Source organism: Aspergillus saccharolyticus, assembly GCF_003184585.1.
Source record: "Aspergillus saccharolyticus JOP 1030-1 unplaced genomic scaffold BP01scaffold_1, whole genome shotgun sequence".
In the NCBI taxonomy this organism is placed as follows: domain Eukaryota; kingdom Fungi; phylum Ascomycota; class Eurotiomycetes; order Eurotiales; family Aspergillaceae; genus Aspergillus; species Aspergillus saccharolyticus.
The window spans coordinates 79,588-96,447 of record NW_020290611.1 but is presented as its reverse complement, the minus strand read 5'-3'; the positions used below and the strand labels follow the sequence as shown (position 1 = coordinate 96,447).

Sequence of the window (16,860 nt, the reverse complement as noted above, 5' to 3'; positions counted from 1 at the left end):
ACACGAGGACCCTGCATCAGTCTTATCGATAAGCAAGGGCGGACATCTGAGCGGTGTGAGCATTCAGGCGGCACAATAAACAAAGCCAATCCCAAATGGGAACAACCAGGCACCGGGGGGCGCCCCGCGCCCCGCCACTAGACGAAACGTCCAAACACAATCCACGCGCAGACAGACGGAACAAGAACCAGGGTACTTAGTCGGTATCACTGAATCAATAAAGAACCCGAGTAACTCGGCATTGAATCACAAATCCCACTTCGTGGCAAATTTTTCGACCGAAAAAACCCCCTCCACTGTTGCAAGAGTGCTCCCAGAACCCGAGCTCCGCTCACCCAAGCAAAGATGTCAACGACCCCCGGCGCAAAATCCAGATCAACGACCCCCACAGTCTTCGAGCAACAACGGGCGGAACTAGTGAGGGAGATTGCTGTGGTAAGGCAGATCCGATCCGCGTTTCACCTTGGTGGGAGCGTATAGGCGCGACTACCCTCATCTTGTTGTTCAGGCGCCTCGACAACACAGAACTCGTTTAAGTTGAACTGAGCTCACATGTGAGAATAGGGCATGGAACAAGTTCTTCAGAACATGAACCGGCTCAATCGGAACTTAGAGAGCATCATCTCTGTAGGTTTCAGCCCCGCCGCCCACCCTCAGTCTTTCACTTCCCGTGTTTCCGGTGGCTGGTCCCACTGAAATTTCTATGCTTCTATTATGCAAGGAAAGAAGAACGAAAATGCTAATTTTCATGGCCTTGCTTCAAGGTGGGGAATGAGTTCGGCTCTGTCGAAGCTCTTTGGTCGCGATTCGAGAATTTCATGAGCCGGCCGGCCGAGGAACCTGAAGCTTCGGATCGGCGTAAAGAGGAAGGGCAGGCAGAGGGGCAGAGTGAATTGCCCGATGAGGAGATGAAGAATGCTGAAGCTTGATTCCGTCATCTTGGGAGTCAAGGAGGCGGACTTGTACGACATTTCTGGTTTTTTTTTTTTTTGGGCGTTTGAGTATGGCGTGGATCTGTTTATCTACTACGACCGGAAATGGGTTATTGCGTATGCTTTTCTACGGTTCTTATCTCGACAATACAAACGCTACTCTCCAGGCAAACTGGATTGCTGATTATCTCTCATCGAGGTTTGTTGGAGTGGTTCTCGTGTTCGGTCACATGGGGGGGTTTCGCTTGCGCCAGTAAACACCTATCTCATGCATAACGAATAAAGGCCATCTGGCCAATCTCATAACAGACATCAAGCATTGAAAGCATTGAAAGAAGGAAACAGGAGCGTGAGATGTTTAGTGAAATCGTAGTTGACGGGGACAATCATCAAGGCAAGCAGGTATAACAACATGAGGTGAATGAATAAAAGCAGAAAGCCGCCGGCATATTTCAAGAAACACATAAGAACCCAAACGGGGACGAAACCAACATTCATAAGTCAGAGGGTTCCGGCCTTGTCCGGGGTCCATTTCACTTTCGCTATGTCATATCATATGTAAGGAGAGTCGGTGTAGCCGCCAAAGCAACCAGGCTTTTGTGTGGCATGAGTTTTCAAGAGGGTAATAGAAAGTTCGGGGTAATCAAGGATGAAAGACAGTCCAACAGAAGTCGGGAAAGTGAGTAGAGAACACAAACAAGCCCACCGCTTACAGGATCTTGCAGCTACGCTTCTTGACCTTCTTGCCGCCGCCCCCAACTCGGGGTTTGCTCCCAGCGCTTGACGTTTGGCGGTCGCTAAAGTCCTGTTCTTCGGCAGAAATAACCGTGTCAACCGCCAGACTGAAGACGCCGTCGACGCCACGCATCTCCTTGCTACTGCATTCCACGTAGGATGCATTCATGCGACGCGCCACTGCTTCACCTTGCTCTGGCGTTACCGGCGTTAAACCCTGTGTCTTAAGAAGCTCGATGCATGTTCTCTTGTTGCGAAGGTCTGACTTCAGGCCCACCAGAATGAGCGGGGTGGTCGGACAAAAATGTAAGACTTCAGGGTACCACTATGTACTTTGTCAGATGTCTCTACCGCTAGCAGACCAGCGAGAGTCGAACATACCTTGTCCATCACATTCTCTAGCGAGGCGGGACAGTCAATCGCAAAGCAAACAAAGAGGAGATCTGTCTCTGGATACGACAGCGGCCGTAGACGATCATATTCTTCCTGGCCCGCAGTGTCCCAGAGAGCGAGCTCGACTGTCTTTCCAGAAGCACGATGAGTAGTTTGTGTGATGTAGTTCTCGAATACGGTAGGGACATATTTCTGGGCCGGGGTGGTTAGTTGGAATTGGAAGATCAAATCCGCTGCAGGGCACTTACCTCCGGGAAATAACCTTGCGAATAACTAATCAAGAGACAGGTTTTTCCGCATCCACCATCGCCCACTACCACGAACTTTTTGGAATATGCCGGCGGCTGCGTGATGTTTGTGGCTTCCGACATCCTTCCGCTCGAGACACTGGTGTTTGTGCTGACGGTGCTGTTGCTGACTCGGACGCTCTGGCTGCGCGTCCGGCCATTTCGCGGGTTCATGGACTGAGGAGGAGTCGCGAGTGAATGACGACGCGAGGGTGCATAAGCTTGGTCATCATACATGGTACCTGACATGATGGCGGGAATAGGAGAATTGGTGGAATGTGGGTGTCCAGTCGTATCCCGGAAGGGGGGAAAAGTGTCGGTCAGGAAAATACTTCTAGACAATAGTCGCTATTCCAGATCCACCCGCTTTGTCTGAATGCAAGAGCCAAGCGGTTCAAAATATGGTAGGTAGTCGTGAAATTTCCTTTCTTGTCAAAATGAAGTTCGAAAGGCGACACGTCGCTGCGAGGTTGCTGCACGAAGGAGGAGATCGAAGGTAGTAGTGGTGGAGGCGGAGGTGGAGGTGGAGGAGGGGGAGGGGAAGAAGATTAGAAGAAAAACAATAACGCGAAACCAGCACGAAGACGTTCAAATGGGGGAGAAAGGGATGTCAGGCTTCGAGATCAAATCCTCTTACGGGGAGTAGACGAGTGACCGATGGTCGAGGACCCAGTCAATGGGGCTGGTGATGCTAGTGGTGCTAGTTTGGTGCCTAGTCTCTGCTGTTGCAGCGAGGGCCCCCCCCCATTGCGGCTGACATGAAACCGCCAGACCGATGTTTACCGGCCGATGAGCTGCCATAGCAACGCCGCGGGACAAAATGACGCACCGTCTCTGCTGTCATTGAACTTGAAGCTTGAAGGGCTCACTTTTCAGTCCCTGACCGGTCAAGCAGCAAGTCCAGTCCAGTTTCAGCTCAATTTCTGATGCACTCGATGACTACACAGTACACATTCAACTACAGTAGTTACTGTACATATTTATTTTTAGTAGATTCGTCACAGCTGGGCCAATTCCTTGAATTAGTGGACCTTGACTGCGCTAGAATCAAGGCTCGATCCAGCTTATTCCTCCTACCTACGGAGTAACTACTCGTACATCCATGATTGCTAACTTCTTTGGTGTCCTTCGCATCGCATTCGATCGTTGAATTGGGGTCATGGCTTCTAGTGCTAGGATTGATTCCGATCTCTTGGATGGCATCTGTCTACTGTGGTTCCTTGCGTAATTGCTCCAGGCCGCACCCTTATGACAGTTTCCGATCAAGGCTTTGCTTGGTTGTCTTCTGACGTAATACAATCCACCACTGGTCGGAGCATTGAAGTTTTGCTCCCAGCCTCCACCAGCCTCCATGCACCCCAGTACATTCATTTGATTACTAGTATTCGTGATATCTCCCTAGTACATACTTCAGCCCTCCAATAACTATATGCGCGTTGAAACTGCAAACCTGGTCTTTCGTATATAGAGCTGAGCAATTGATATCATTATATCATGTGCAGACATTCCTACTAAGCAACCCGAATAAACTGAGCCACGAGTTGCTATTGATTGGTTTGGTTCAGCATGTCTCTTGTCTTCCGTGGCCAATCGGTACACACGTGACTTTTTTTCAGCACGTCCCTGCGTTGACCGCGGAGGTCTCGAGGTCCAGCGGCGGCGCATTGACCGCCAAACTTCGACATCACAATTTTGATAAGTGACCAGCCGCGGGACACTTAGTATCTGACTTGTCCCCTTAAGCCGGCATCGATATTTCTGTCGCTTCTACCACTTGGTACCCTATCGCGCCGTCTTATTTGCCCAATTCTGGCCATTTGAAAGCCTTAATGAATCCCTAAGGCGGTCGGAGAACCTAAGGGGTCTATTTCCGCCAGGGATCGAGAAGAAACCCACATGGGGGGGATTGCAATCAGTTCATTTCTCTAATCTTATACGCTGCCTGCTTGGGCAAATATCATCGCGAATGGGTCACAGCACAAATGGCCAGCCCGACGCTGGCCTGAGAAGCCTGGATCATTGTATGTTCAAACTTGTACTAGCAGAAGTCAGTCTCGTTGTCTAAACACTAACCGTGGCTTAACCTGCGGGTTTCGATAGATCGTAATCAGCTTCCTCTCTGGCGGTACTGGCCACGGCAGAAATTGCTTCCATTGATTCGCTTCGAGACACCATATCTCGCTTGGTGCCAGGAAAAGATTCGAACTCCGACTCTGGATTCATACTTTGCCTTCACCGCTAATCTGGGCACGCATACCTTTTTCATGATTTTCCTCCCAATTCTGTTCTGGTGCGGATATCCAAGCTTGGGACGTGGGTATGTGCTCCTCAACGGGCGTTGAAATCAGATGATCAGCGCACATGAACTCTGCGCTCGGCGGAAATTAATCGCTGACCGATGTGGCTGTCATCCAGGATGGTACACCTTCTGGCGTCAGGCGTCTTTTTCAGTGGCTTCATCAAGGACTTGTTGTGTCTGCCACGGCCCTTATCGCCGCCCCTCCAGCGTATCACAATGTCCGGCTCTGCGGCTTTGGAGTACGGATTTCCTTCCACCCACTCGACGAATGCCGTCTCGGTCGCCGTCTATGTTCTCTCACTCCTCAATTCGCCAGAATGCACTCTTGGCCCTAGTGCGAACTTAGCACTGCATGGCTTAACCTATATTTATGTGATCTCCATTGTATTGGGGCGCTTGTACTGCGGGATGCATGGGTTTTGCGATGTGATCACGGGTTGCTTGTTAGGTGGATTTTTAGCCTACTTGCAGTATACCTATGGACCCATGATCGACGATTATATCCTTGCAGCGACAGGGAAAGGGGTCATGGTCGTCATTTTGCTCATCTTGGCCCTGGTTCGCGTGCATCCAGAACCTGCGGATGACTGCCCATGCTTTGATGATAGCGTGGCTTTTGCGGGCGTAACACTTGGTGCTCAGATCGCTTATTGGCACCTAGCACAATCGGGGACGGGGTGGTATGAGTCAGTACAAGCTTCTGCGCCGAATTTTGATTTGGTAGAAATGACGAAGACTGCTCTCCGACTAGTCCTTGGGGTCCTGCTACTCTTCGTTTGGCGAGCAATGACAAAGCCTTTCATGCTGCGGGTGCTTCCGCCGGTATTTCGGGGTCTGGAAAAGCTTGGACTCATTCTCCCTCGGCGATTCTTCACCAATGCTTCGTAAGTCGTGATGTTTTCCCTCAGCGGAATGAGATAGAATTGGGAACGGACTGCCAAGCAGCGAGCTAATCGTTTGGGGGTACCAGGCAATACTCCCGTGTTCCCACGCATCTCAAAGATCATGAAGTGCTTCCGAATCTATCCGAGATCCCATCCTTCATCACTACGATACGTCATCCAAGGCGACGTGCGATATCTGTCGGTCCCCAATCGGAAGCCGACGCCTATGAGACATTGGCATATCGTGAGAAGCGCAGGCGTGAGAGCCTCTCTAACGGCAATAAAGCCACTGCTACCACGGAGGCTGGCCAGACCAGTTCCTCTGCCCGAGAGGCCCAGCCGCCAAAGCTCTCGCGACGGCCTTCCAAACTAAATGACTATGAGCATATGATGGGCACAGGAGCTCCGGGTCTGGCGACATCTGCTGACACTGTCTGCCAGGGGACTTCGTCAACGGTCCCCTTTCCCGAATTCGACGCCGGGATTGAGGCCGACAAGGAGGAACTGTTTGCGCAAATCAAGCGGCCACGCGTGCGTTATGATGTTGAAGTAGTCACGAAGCTGGTGGTTTATTCCGGTAGGTCACGCCATGCTCATTATAATATTGCATTCGCGAATCTGTTGTCGATCGACTGTGCTGACATTACCTGGGCTGGCAGGCATAGCTTGGATAGTCATGGAGGGAGCACCCCTCCTTTTTTCACAGATTGGTCTTGCGGCGCATTAGCATGGCCATCGGCATACTTGGGTTCAACCGTGTTTTTGGGTGCGGTTTTTCCAGCAGGTCAGATTTACATGCGTCGGCGATGTAACATAGTGGGACATTTCTTGTACATACATACGACCTCCTTCGCTTTAGCTGTGTTCTGCTAGCTTCTTGCACCTATATTGATTTAAGCTTATTTAGCTCCGATCCTACTTTCACCAGAGTACTATTGCACAAGACCTCATACTGTACTGTACATCACAAGACGTTTGGCTGCTGAGTTTTGAATGCGGATACCCTTATCGTGAAAGATAAAGGGTCATTATCGCGAGGAAGGGGGAGGTCAATCCGACGATAACACAGAGAAGTCATAAAAATCCATCTCTGCCTTGGAAAACTATGTGTGATACCAGAAGGAAAATCTGGAACCTGAAAGTAGACTTACATACTACTATAGATTAAGTATACCCAGTCTGAGATCATAACGCACAACTTCACGTGATGAAATTCCATTGCGGACTTTAGAGTGTAAAGGAGGGTCAAGCTTCCGACACTAAGCCTTTTTAAGCTGGAGCATGAAATACGTACCGACAGAGCTCAATCATTCATCTCCAAACCAAACTCCCAATAACTTCACATCGCGCGAAGATTCACTCTGCCATCTGCCTCTGTTGCGCCCACCACATTCACTGGGGCCCTTTTTTTTCCAATGGAACACCAATGCGCTGCCGCGCGACCACAGTAAATATTTTTGTTACTGTGTGCCTGCCATGGCGATGGCTGTGTTATGATTGCGCTTTCCCTGTCTCTTTCTCAGTTTCTCTTCACCCACCACCCACCACCCACCACCCACCTAGGTATTTCTCTCATCTTCCTTCTTCTCTCCCACTCTCTGGTGTTTACCTCTTCCCAACCCAACCTCGTACTCATAACGCGTCTTCTCACAACACGTCTCTAGCCACGCTTCGTGCACCCAAAACGTCTGACACCACTCTGATCGCTGCCTCGCTCACAAACACTTTCAAAATCGTCTCCGAATACATCACTTTCCTCTCATGACTTGAATCATCTCTCCTCTCCTGTAATACACCTACAGTCTCGATCGATCTTCCCCCATTGCGAACCTTGTCATTGTTTCGGCAAAATGCCGTCCTTCAATTACATCACTCCGTCGTACGGTGAAGCTGTGAGTCGATACCTAGTATCTTCTCCAGCAGTGTCTCCAGGACTAACCGTTTTGCTTAGGAATCTGCGCATGGGCTCAGATCCAATCTCTCATCCGACCGTCCATCCAACGGCACTATGCCTTTCAATGTTGATCGCTTTACTCCTTTCGTGCCCAGTGGAAATCGTCCTGCTTTCAACCTCGATCGCCCGCAGCGCGCCACTACTTGGACCAACCCCTCTTCGAACTTTACCAACTTCTCCGTCACTCGTCCTAGAGGCTCACTTATGAATCCCGCGGTTCCGGATTTCGTGCCCCATGGACGCGGACTCGATAGTCGTCCGGTCCCAGACATTGATCGCACTCAGCGTGTCACTCCGTGGACCAATGTCTCTTCGAGCAATGCTACAAACTCGATTCATCACAGCACTAGTCACATCGCTTCCAATACCAACGTCTCTAATATTGACCCCACTCCGATGGGACACGGACTTGTTAGTCGTCCGGTCCTAAACATTGATCGCTCCCAGCGCGTTAGTCCATGGAACTATATCTCTTCGAGCAATACTTCTACAAACTCGATTCATCACAACACTAGTCACATTACCTCTAATATCAACGTGTCTCATACGAACCCCGCCCCGAACAATTCTCAGAATGGCTCTTCTCACCGCCCATATAATGCGGTTGACACCTTTAGGTCCTTGTATGTGCGTGAGCGTGCACGCTTCAATGCCGAGCTTGCAGATATTCAGCGCCCTGTGACTACTCTCCCGTCTCCTGCACCAGCTTCATCCCTTGATAGTCGTCCCGTCCTTAACATTGATGGCTCTGAACGGGCTGCTCCTGAACGGGCTGCTCCTGAACGGGCTGCTCCTGAACAGGCTGCTCCCCCGACCAACCTTGCTCAATCGTCTTCAGCCCATTCTCTTGACATCAATCGCAGTGAGCGGGCTTCTTTAACCAACCTCACTCAATCGTCTTCAGCTCCTTCTCTTGATATCAATCGCAGTGAACAGGCTGCTCCCCCGACCAACCTATTTCATTCGTCTTCAGCTCCTTCTCTTGATATCAATCGCAGTGAACGGGCTGCTCCCCCGACCAACCTATTTCAATCGTCTTCAGCTCCAACTTCATTCTCAAATCCACCTCTTAATAGTCGTCTCGTTCTAACTATTGATCGCTCCCAGCGCGTCACGCCTTGGAGCAACCTTTCTTCGAGCAATGGTTTAGCACACTCGACTGACTATGGCACTAGTCGTGCTCCTAAGTCCAACAACATCCCTCGTATCAACTCTACTTTATCGGCCCCAACTTCATCAACTCCAGCTCAGTTAACTTCTTCGATTGCGGGTCAGAAGCGGCGACTGGAATTATCTGAAGGCGAAGAAGAACGCCCCAGTATACCTTTCTCCCTCCAAGCGACTCCTTACAGCTTGACAATGGCCAGTGCCAAAATTCCGACCACCCCTGAAATTCGCCCACCCGGGAGATGGCCCGGGGGGACCCCAATCACTCCACGTCTTGTCGATAGACAAAATTCACGTCAGGAAGGTCCGTCCAGAATGACGGCTATCCGAAATATGTGGCAAAATCGCCTCATGCGCGTTGCCAACAACCGCATGATCCAGCGTGCATCGCAGGCTGCTAGATGGGCGGCTCATCGCAACGTGTTGCAGAATCGTATGACGCGCGCTGTTTATAACGGTGTGATCCAGCATGCACCTCAGGCTGCCAGACGGGCGGTCCATGTTGTTGATACTTTCAAGCGTCGCGTGCAGCAAATTTTTCAGAGACCCGCTAGAATCAGAAACGAGACTCCTGTTGAGCAAGTTCGTGCGGCTATCAACATTTGGGCAAATCCTGACACCGACTTGGCCGTCGGCAATGAGATCATAAGACCCGAGCCTATGGATATCGATTCGGCCGTCGAAAATGTTACTGTTATCAATGAGACTATGGATGTCGGCACTGAGGCTGTCAGTAATGAGGTCACGAATACCGACTCGGGTATCGTCAATGACTCGGCTATCGTCAATAACTCGGCTACCGCCAGTAAGAAACGTGCCGCGCCTGACTCTGACGAAGCTGTGTCACCACCTAAACGCACTAAAGCGAGCAGCCGCAGGGTTCAAGGGGCTCTGAAAACGCAGTCGAAAGGGGAGAAGCGGCGAGCTGAGCAGATCAGACCTCTGAAATCTGCATTGCGTCGCCCCTCCGGTGCGTCGAGCAAGCCGAAGCAAGCTGCCGACGATGAAGTCGATCAGGGTACTTCGAAGCCCCCGCGCAGAGTTCACTTTCCCCGCTGTCACGAAGTGACCGCGGAGCATATTTTGACGCCCATAAATGAAGCGCCCCGCCGCTACCGTAATCTTTCATATGATGATCGGTACGATGCGGCACCACCAAGTCTCGACCATCTTCTCGATGATTTTGGGCGGAGTATGGTGGAAAGCGTTAAGTCTGCCAGTCCCAAAGTGTGCCTCGTAGAACAGAAGGAGAACAAGGCACCTGCTAGCGAAGCGACCATCAGCAATCAGCTTCGCAGAAGTGCGCGGATCAGAAATGGAAATGCGAAGGCTGAAAACTCCAGCAGCGCCAATCAAGGTGCTTCTGCTATGACTCCAAGGGACAGACATGGACAGGATCCCTTCAGACGTGAAGCTGAACAGTACCCGATGGGGCGGGCTATGTCAGCGGTAAGCTTGTTCCACCCCATCCCTCCCCTGATTCCTGCGGGCCGGACTGAGTCTCTCTTTGCCGAAAGGTGGAGAGCGATACAGGAGGAGAATCAGAAGATCAGCCAGCAGGAAATAAGTCAGCAGGTAAAAAGCCAGCAGGCAAAAAGCCAGGGAGGAGAAAGCCGGCACCCAGAGAGCCTCAAACTCCGAAACGTCGCTCGCCGGAAAAACGCGACCCTACCCCTGAACATAACTAAAGAATGGGTTCAACGTCTCGAAGAAGTCATGGCCGGTCCACCGTCAAAGAAAATCATAAGCACACTTTCGGGAGAAACATTGACGGCACGTGATCTAGCGACGTGCTATACACCCTTGGAATGGCTCAATGATGAGGTTATCAACGCGTACTTGGCATTGATCATTGACTATATGCGGCGAACCAACAACAACTCCGGACGAAATGATCGGCCACGCTTTCACGCTTTCAATTCTTTTTTCTTTTCTAATTTGCGCGACAAAGGCTACGATTCTGTGCGCAGGTGGGCGACACGGGCCAAGATTGGGGGCGAAGCCCTCCTCAGCGTCGATACGGTGTTTGTTCCAATCCATGACAAGTCCCATTGGACACTCATCGTGTTGAAGCCGTGCGACCGCACCATTGAGCACTTTGACTCCCTCGGGGGGCTCAACAAGCGCCATGTCGATCTCATCAAAATGTGGCTGAGGGGGGAGTTGGGGGGAAAGTTTGTGGAGGAGGATTGGGAGGTGCTGCCGTCCCTGTCCCCTCGGCAAGACAATGGATCCGACTGCGGTGTCTTCCTCCTGTCGACGGCGAAAGCCGTCGCCATCAACCTGGAGCCCCAATCCTATGGGGCTCCAGACTCCCCACTCCTGCGAAGGAAGATAGTGGTGGAGTTGATGAATGGAGGCCTGGATGGGGACTTCGTACCTACCGAAGTCCCGGGCTACGAATACCGCGAAGTCCCCATCCAGGGCCGGGGGGTTAAGCTATGATGAGTGGTCGTGGTCAGCACTTGACTGGCCACTCGGAGCGGGGATGGCGGCACCTCAAAAAAAAAAAAAAAAAAAAAAAAAAAAAAAAAAAGAAACAAAAAGATCGAAAGAACGAAGCATATTGCAATTGCAACGATCACTACGGCCTTGAAAGTGAGGCTGTCGGCACTAAGGTTTTTGGCATTCAGGCTATAAGCAATGAGGCCATCGAGCCCGACTTGGCCATCAACGCAGAATCGGAAGAGCTGTATGTTTGTGTATGGTCAGCATGTAAATAGAAGGACCAGCAGTTGGCACTGATACGGCCATATCAGGTGACATGGATGTTCAGCGCTCGATGTTTAGGATATGTGGTTTAGAGTCATGTTTGCGTTCCATGTTTGTATTTGAGCGAGGTGTTCAGTGCTCTGCTTGTTAGAGGTTGGTCCTCAGCGTCTGTTTTTGTTTTGTGCGAATACCCCGTCAGTAGAAGCCTGAGCTCCTGACATGCGTTTGTTTCGAGTCTGGAAAGCATGGGCAGAGATACTGTTCTTGATGTAAATAAGAGCTGCCATCCGATCAACGGAGAGATAAGAGGAGCGTTGCTCAGTCATAATTGCTCGAGCGGCCGCGTCACAATGATACTACGTTAAGTCTTAAGATCCTCTACTCCGAAGATGCATAGTAAAGCAAGTCATCCATGGACTTGGAAGAATAAGGTTATACAGATACAGAAGAGTGGCTAGCTGGCCGTGTTTTCAGCGATCTACCCAGCAAGGTCTCCGACAGCCCGACGAGTAAACAGTCGACGGCGTTGCTCCCGCCTCCCGACCATCGTCGTGCTGATAGCGCAATGTGTCCCCCCGGTCTCGACCCTGCCCCATGGCGGCGAGGTTTATGTCTGGTCGATAATAATGATGGCGGTAACGGCTATGCTGTCCGAAGACTTCGTCCACCCCAGCCTTGCCACCCGAACCACCCGTTGCGACCTGTCCTGCTAGAGACGATAACGGCGCCAGTGACTCGGACCCCAGGGAGACCGAAGAGGAAGAGGAGAGGGCAGAAGCAGAAGCAGCGGCAGCAGAAACCGCACCCTCACCAGCAAAAGCAGCAGAAGGGAAGAAGGAAGAAGAAGAGGAGATAGAAGAGGAGGAGGAGGAGGAGAGGTTATACACGAGCTCCATCCACTCAATCCCGAGGTACACCGACTCGCCGACGCGGAGGTCGCCCGTCCATGCCCCGCCGTTACTCCAAAGGTTGATGACGATGATGCTGGGCTGGTCCGGCACGCGGTACCGTTTGGCTGTCTGGAGGACGTTGTCCGCGTACCACCGCGACTGATCTGTCAGCCAGTCCAGCCGGTGCGTCGTCCACTCCGTCCAGGGCCGGGTGAGGTTGACGACCGCGCTGGCGCCTGGGATGATCCGATCGTTGATCGGGTCGTAGTCCGGTTGGTTGGCGTAGTGGATGGTGTGCGGGTCGTCGGAGGTTAGGATCTCGATGTCGGATTCACAGGTTGAAGAGCGGTAGGTGAAGACGCCGGCGCAGGTGCCGCTGGGAACTTTATTGGGTTTGCCTTTGCCTGGGTGAGGAGGGGGTGTGGAGGGGAGTGATGATGGGGGTGAGGAGGGTGGAGCAGGGGAGGGGGCTTTAGGTGGTAGGGGGGGAAAGCCCGGAGGAGGGTAGACGAATTTGGGGTTCGAGGGTTTGTCGTTTGTGGAGGGAGGGTAGGAGGAGGAAGATGAGGAGGAAAATGGATTGTATAGGGCTGTGTCCCGAGACATCAAACGCATGTGTAGGCGCAGCGAGCAGTGGTCGATGAGGCCGAATTGGGATTCGATTTCCGCGGTGGTCGCGTGGTTGATGAAGCGGGTTGTGCGGAGTACTAGGAAGCTGTTTGGCTGCTGATTTTTGTCTTGTGAGGAGGAGGACGACGAGGACGACGACCTCGGGGTGTGCATGAAGACGTTGGATTCGGAGTTGGTCATTGGGATAGGAGCGAGGAGAGGATCGGCAGCTCGACCCCAGGTCTGCACGCGCCAGTCTTTGCTGAAGGGGGTCTGGGAGAAGAGGTTCATCGTCGTGTAGAGGTTGTCTGTATCTGCGTCGGGGGTGAGGAGGGTTGTGATATTGGTCGTGACGGTTCTGGGGGATGCGGGTTGCGGGTGGATTTGCGATGCATTGCGGAAGTCCCACAGCTTGTAATGCGTGAAGTAGCCTGGGTCGGGACCGGAGATGAGATAGCAGTCGCATTGCTGGTGATCGCTGGTATTGCTGTTGGTTTTAGGAGTGGTCGAGCGAGCGTAGCAGATGGCGATGAGGAAAAGACTGGGAACTATGAAGACGAAGGAGAGTCTCATCGTTGCGGTGGGAGTTAAGGAGATATAGGATCCTTTAAAAGAGTGATTGGCTGAGTAAGTATATAGCTGTAGACAGCTTCACGTTGCTATTGAGGTTGAATAGCCTCGTAGACTAGATGGTAATTGTCCCATGATGTTTATCAAAGAGGATGTTGGATACAGTCCGGACAAGACTTCCGAAGGCAGGTGCGCAGCATCGAGGAGGTCGCTTGTCGCCGCCTCTTTGTATGGGATTGACGTAGATGGGGGCATGTATGTACAGTACACACTGCATTCATTGAGGCTCAGTAAAAAATATTTACTTATTATGCTTTGGAGACGACATACTGCTTGCTAAATTGGCGAGGCCTTAGTTGTTATCGACCTCGAGGTATATAAAGTGGAGTGGCCTGGTACTAGTAACTACTAGTTTGTATGAGGTTTATGCTCTTCATAATTACTCCTGTACACCCCAGCGCTTGCATGGCATTTCTTGTCTCGACCAGATATATTGCCATTTGAATCTGTGGGTGCTTTCAGCCTCGTTGTCTGTCCCAAGAAAGCTTGGAGGGACTACTGCACTGATAAAAACATGCCAACTTCATCAATGGTTGCTGCACCAAGCGATTTCAATCCCGGTCAACTAAAATAACCTGAAATCTGATTCTAGCGATACTGTACACGTTCCATACAGGTTTAGATTCAGAGGGAGCACAGGAGGCAGCCTTGATACGAGGGCAAGCCACCAATCTGCAAACGGAGGAACCTTCCAAGACTGCGTGACAAACATCATCGCATCCCGACTGATTGGCAGCATTTGGTCAGCTGAAGGTTGGGGGCCTGCCAAGCCTCCGGCCTCCCGTGATACCGTATCGTCACCAGAGTTACCGCGTACGGTTATCATGACCTTGGTATCGTTGATGCACGCGAATAGCATCACTGAATGTTTTTTTGGTAGATACAAAGAGGTAATTTGGTACGACTGCAAATAACTCAGGGTGTATCAATTCGGCTCATTCAATCCCATCCACCGGTCGTGCGTTGTGGTAGATGGAAGATGAGGTTGCAGGAATCGAGGGGTCAGGCGGCAGACTGGGTCGATGAAATCAACCAGCGGGCGCCACGGAATTCCAATCGATGAGCGAAAGCCTCTCCCCTCGCCTCGCCTCGCCTGGTCTCACTCCCTCCCTCCCTCCCGTCTCTCCCTTTCTTGCTTTCAATATCGTCTTCCCCCTCTTCAGAACGCACCAACAACCACCGTCATCGTCATCAGAACCTGTGAAAATACATCTTCACAATACGCAAAATCGACTCAACATGGACCTCTGTTGAATTTTGGATTGGGAGGAGCATCAGAAAACGTCGAAAACCCACCCTTCGCCTATTCTTAACCAGTTGTCACGGTCGGGTCCCGACCGTGCCTTGTAATCGCCATGACTACGACCCTTGAACGCAGTCTCTCTCGCACCTCGAGCATGTCAATACCTGTCTCGAGCCCTAGGTTATCTCTCATACATGAATCAACACCTCCGATACTCTCTGATCCCACTCTGTCGCACATTCACGACCGCTTGACGTATCTTGACTCCCGTCTGTTGGAACTCCGATCCACGGTCTTGACGAAGGATGGCTACGTTGACAGGCGTAACCGTGAAGACGAACATATCCGACGCGAATTCGAAGCCAATCGCTCCGTCTCAAATCGGATCGATCTGAACGTTGTCGCCTTGAAGACGGACGTTGACCAGTTGAAGTCGGGGATCTCTCAGCTCAAATCCAGCATCGGTCAGACCGGCAACGAGACCGTCTTCCTTCGCAGCGATGTCGACCGCTTGTCCAAGAACGTGGAGCAAATCCAAGCAGATGTGGAGCACCTGCAAACAGACGTCTGCGGATGCCGCGTCGAAGTCAGCAAGCTGCATGCTACCATCAGTCAACTACGCACCGACTTGATCACTCTTCAACATGAGATGTCACGTCACTTGACTTCAGTCTTTAATCGGTTCTCTCTCATTGAGTCTCGCATGAAACATTCGGAACGTGTTCGATTCAACTCGTTGGCCCATACCACTCACGCCCCGATCACCCCCGTGCCGGTTGTCGAAGACGACGGTTCCTTGCAATGGCCCGAATACTTTCCTCGTACGGTGTGGCGATTCTGGTGTCTGAAGAAGAGGAGTAGGAGTAAGTGGCACAGGCATGCAGGTGAATCCCTTGCACTTTTCTAACCACATATATCTTTAGTCAATCGCTTGACTCAACTCGCCGATTTCTATCAGCTTGGAGGGTATGAGTATTGGGGCCGCATGCATCACACGGGACCTCTCTACGCAACCGCAACCGACAGTGATTCGAGTGACTCGAGTGACTATCCGTCAACCCTTACACGTGCAGAGGCTGTTCGTTTGTATCCCGAGGCCGCGCATCAGGCGTTGGCAGCAACGCTGGGGCTAGTATATTACAAAATTCGCAACGAAGTTGGTGACGGGCTGACCCTGCACATCCGTCCACCGAAGCGGCAACAGGATGAGGTAGCTTCAGCCGCCTCCAGTGCCAAGGAGAAACCGGTCAAGATGCCTCGCCGACCGAACAACATGTCGCCGACTACGTTGAAGCGACTCATTGACGGACCGTCTTTGGAAGCCAAGTCTTTGACGTCTGAGGAATCAGATAAGCTAGGATGGAACGCTCACTCGGAAGTATCCGACGATGCGATGAGCAAGCTCAGAGGAATCGTGTCGGAGGAAGTTGGTACCTTGCTTCGAGCGCTTGAGCGCGGCCGGATCAAGCTCAGGTCTACTCGGCCTGAGCAGCGGTCGAATGTCTCGCCCTCGGATTACAAGGCCAGCTATGGCAACGGCAAGGTTGCTGATGATGAGCGCACTATCCCTGACACTGTTGCCACTGAGGTTGTCTCGGTTTCCTCGGGTGCTGCCGAGAAGGTCGAAGAGCCCGACCTTCCAGATACTGCATCCGATGCTACCAGTCCTTTAAATGGGATTGAAACTTGAACCTAGAGGTTCTACCTTGAAGATCCTGTCCTTGGATACTGGTCTTCAAGATTATCAGAGATTATCACACTGCAGTTGTGAATGTGCTCTCATCATGAGCCAGCTGCTGGACATCAAGTCCAGCAGACTATTGGTACTTCGGGCCGATACCAAACATATCGGCCCGTCATGCACTGATTGACCCGCGAGGGTGATCAACATCCTACCCTGGATAGGAGTGAAACGAGGCCAGCTCCTGATTGTTCAGGTCGAATCCTGGCGCCACGTGTGCCATGGCAAGCAGCAATTGCTTGACCTAATGTACTGGTCGCTTGACTGAGTACTCCCTGAGGAAGACATTTGACTAGAGGCTGTTGCACGCCGTCAGAGTAAGCTAAGCCTATACCGCGAATGATCAGGTAACTCTTGGCATGGATTGGAGTTCTCTATCATTAC

The 16,860-nt window shown here is 51.6% G+C and overlaps 7 protein-coding genes across 7 annotated transcripts; 5 read left to right on the top strand and 2 right to left on the bottom strand.

Moving 5' to 3' along the window:
- The first annotated feature begins 129 nt into the window (after positions 1-129).
- On the top strand, positions 130-994 carry BP01DRAFT_419737 (DASH complex subunit DAD1). The gene is made up of 3 exons (XM_025579419.1): positions 130-435; positions 565-627; positions 765-994. Exons 1-3 carry the CDS (start codon positions 346-348, stop codon positions 927-929), a joined length of 318 nt encoding a protein of 105 aa, XP_025435554.1. The 5' UTR covers positions 130-345; the 3' UTR covers positions 930-994.
- A 541-nt stretch (positions 995-1,535) lies between these two features.
- Positions 1,536-2,783, bottom strand: BP01DRAFT_856 (Rho4-like protein). Its single transcript, XM_025580177.1, has 3 exons — positions 2,309-2,783; positions 2,049-2,252; positions 1,536-1,992 (listed from the first exon to the last, which is right to left on the bottom strand). The coding sequence occupies exons 1-3, from the start codon at positions 2,594-2,596 to the stop codon at positions 1,642-1,644; spliced, it is 843 nt and encodes a 280-aa protein (XP_025435553.1). The 5' UTR covers positions 2,597-2,783; the 3' UTR covers positions 1,536-1,641.
- Positions 2,784-4,032: 1,249 nt separating this feature from the next.
- Positions 4,033-6,413, top strand: BP01DRAFT_330771 (PAP2 domain protein). Its single transcript, XM_025573023.1, has 5 exons — positions 4,033-4,368; positions 4,448-4,664; positions 4,763-5,530; positions 5,617-6,107; positions 6,190-6,413. Exons 1-5 carry the CDS (start codon positions 4,314-4,316, stop codon positions 6,255-6,257), a joined length of 1,599 nt encoding a protein of 532 aa, XP_025435552.1. The 5' UTR covers positions 4,033-4,313; the 3' UTR covers positions 6,258-6,413.
- A 666-nt stretch (positions 6,414-7,079) lies between these two features.
- BP01DRAFT_794 (uncharacterized protein) lies at positions 7,080-10,386 on the top strand. Its single transcript, XM_025580110.1, has 4 exons — positions 7,080-7,093; positions 7,195-7,422; positions 7,482-10,100; positions 10,169-10,386. The coding sequence occupies exons 2-4, from the start codon at positions 7,381-7,383 to the stop codon at positions 10,337-10,339; spliced, it is 2,832 nt and encodes a 943-aa protein (XP_025435551.1). The 5' UTR covers positions 7,080-7,093; positions 7,195-7,380; the 3' UTR covers positions 10,340-10,386.
- On the top strand, positions 10,368-11,096 carry BP01DRAFT_287096 (SUMO protease ULP1; the record flags this gene model as incomplete). The annotated part of the gene is made up of 1 exon (XM_025571489.1): positions 10,368-11,096. The coding sequence occupies one exon, from the start codon at positions 10,368-10,370 to the stop codon at positions 11,094-11,096; it is 729 nt and encodes a 242-aa protein (XP_025435550.1).
- A 1,112-nt stretch (positions 11,097-12,208) lies between these two features.
- BP01DRAFT_261783 (glycoside hydrolase family 16 protein) lies at positions 12,209-13,336 on the bottom strand (the record flags this gene model as incomplete). Its single annotated transcript, XM_025571305.1, has 2 exons — positions 12,209-12,723; positions 12,865-13,336. Coding segments are annotated over 2 exons (987 nt in total), but the record flags the coding sequence as incomplete, so codon positions are not given.
- Positions 13,337-14,847: 1,511 nt separating this feature from the next.
- Positions 14,848-16,425, top strand: BP01DRAFT_378180 (uncharacterized protein; the record flags this gene model as incomplete). The annotated part of the gene is made up of 2 exons (XM_025577042.1): positions 14,848-15,598; positions 15,659-16,425. 2 exons carry the CDS (start codon positions 14,848-14,850, stop codon positions 16,423-16,425), a joined length of 1,518 nt encoding a protein of 505 aa, XP_025435548.1.
- Positions 16,426-16,860: the final 435 nt, after the last annotated feature.

What these genes read in the sequence shown, in the direction of transcription:
- BP01DRAFT_419737 (XM_025579419.1), top strand. Translation starts at nt 346, where the DNA reads ATGTCAACGACCCCCGGCGCAAAATCCAGATCAACGACCCCCACAGTC. An exon ending in TAGTGAGGGAGATTGCTGTG is followed by an intron (nt 436 to 564) that starts GTAAGGCAGATC and finishes ATGTGAGAATAG; the next exon opens with GGCATGGAACAAGTTCTTCA. An exon ending in ACTTAGAGAGCATCATCTCT is followed by an intron (nt 628 to 764) that starts GTAGGTTTCAGC and finishes CCTTGCTTCAAG; the next exon opens with GTGGGGAATGAGTTCGGCTC.
- BP01DRAFT_856 (XM_025580177.1), bottom strand. Translation starts at nt 2,596, where the DNA reads ATGTCAGGTACCATGTATGATGACCAAGCTTATGCACCCTCGCGTCGT. An exon ending in CGCAAGGTTATTTCCCGGAG is followed by an intron (nt 2,253 to 2,308) that starts GTAAGTGCCCTG and finishes ACCCCGGCCCAG; the next exon opens with AAATATGTCCCTACCGTATT. An exon ending in TAGAGAATGTGATGGACAAG is followed by an intron (nt 1,993 to 2,048) that starts GTATGTTCGACT and finishes CAAAGTACATAG; the next exon opens with TGGTACCCTGAAGTCTTACA.
- BP01DRAFT_330771 (XM_025573023.1), top strand. Translation starts at nt 4,314, where the DNA reads ATGGGTCACAGCACAAATGGCCAGCCCGACGCTGGCCTGAGAAGCCTG. An exon ending in TATCCAAGCTTGGGACGTGG is followed by an intron (nt 4,665 to 4,762) that starts GTATGTGCTCCT and finishes GCTGTCATCCAG; the next exon opens with GATGGTACACCTTCTGGCGT. An exon ending in GAAGCTGGTGGTTTATTCCG is followed by an intron (nt 6,108 to 6,189) that starts GTAGGTCACGCC and finishes CTGGGCTGGCAG; the next exon opens with GCATAGCTTGGATAGTCATG.
- BP01DRAFT_794 (XM_025580110.1), top strand. Translation starts at nt 7,381, where the DNA reads ATGCCGTCCTTCAATTACATCACTCCGTCGTACGGTGAAGCT. An exon ending in CTCCGTCGTACGGTGAAGCT is followed by an intron (nt 7,423 to 7,481) that starts GTGAGTCGATAC and finishes CGTTTTGCTTAG; the next exon opens with GAATCTGCGCATGGGCTCAG. An exon ending in TGGGGCGGGCTATGTCAGCG is followed by an intron (nt 10,101 to 10,168) that starts GTAAGCTTGTTC and finishes CTTTGCCGAAAG; the next exon opens with GTGGAGAGCGATACAGGAGG.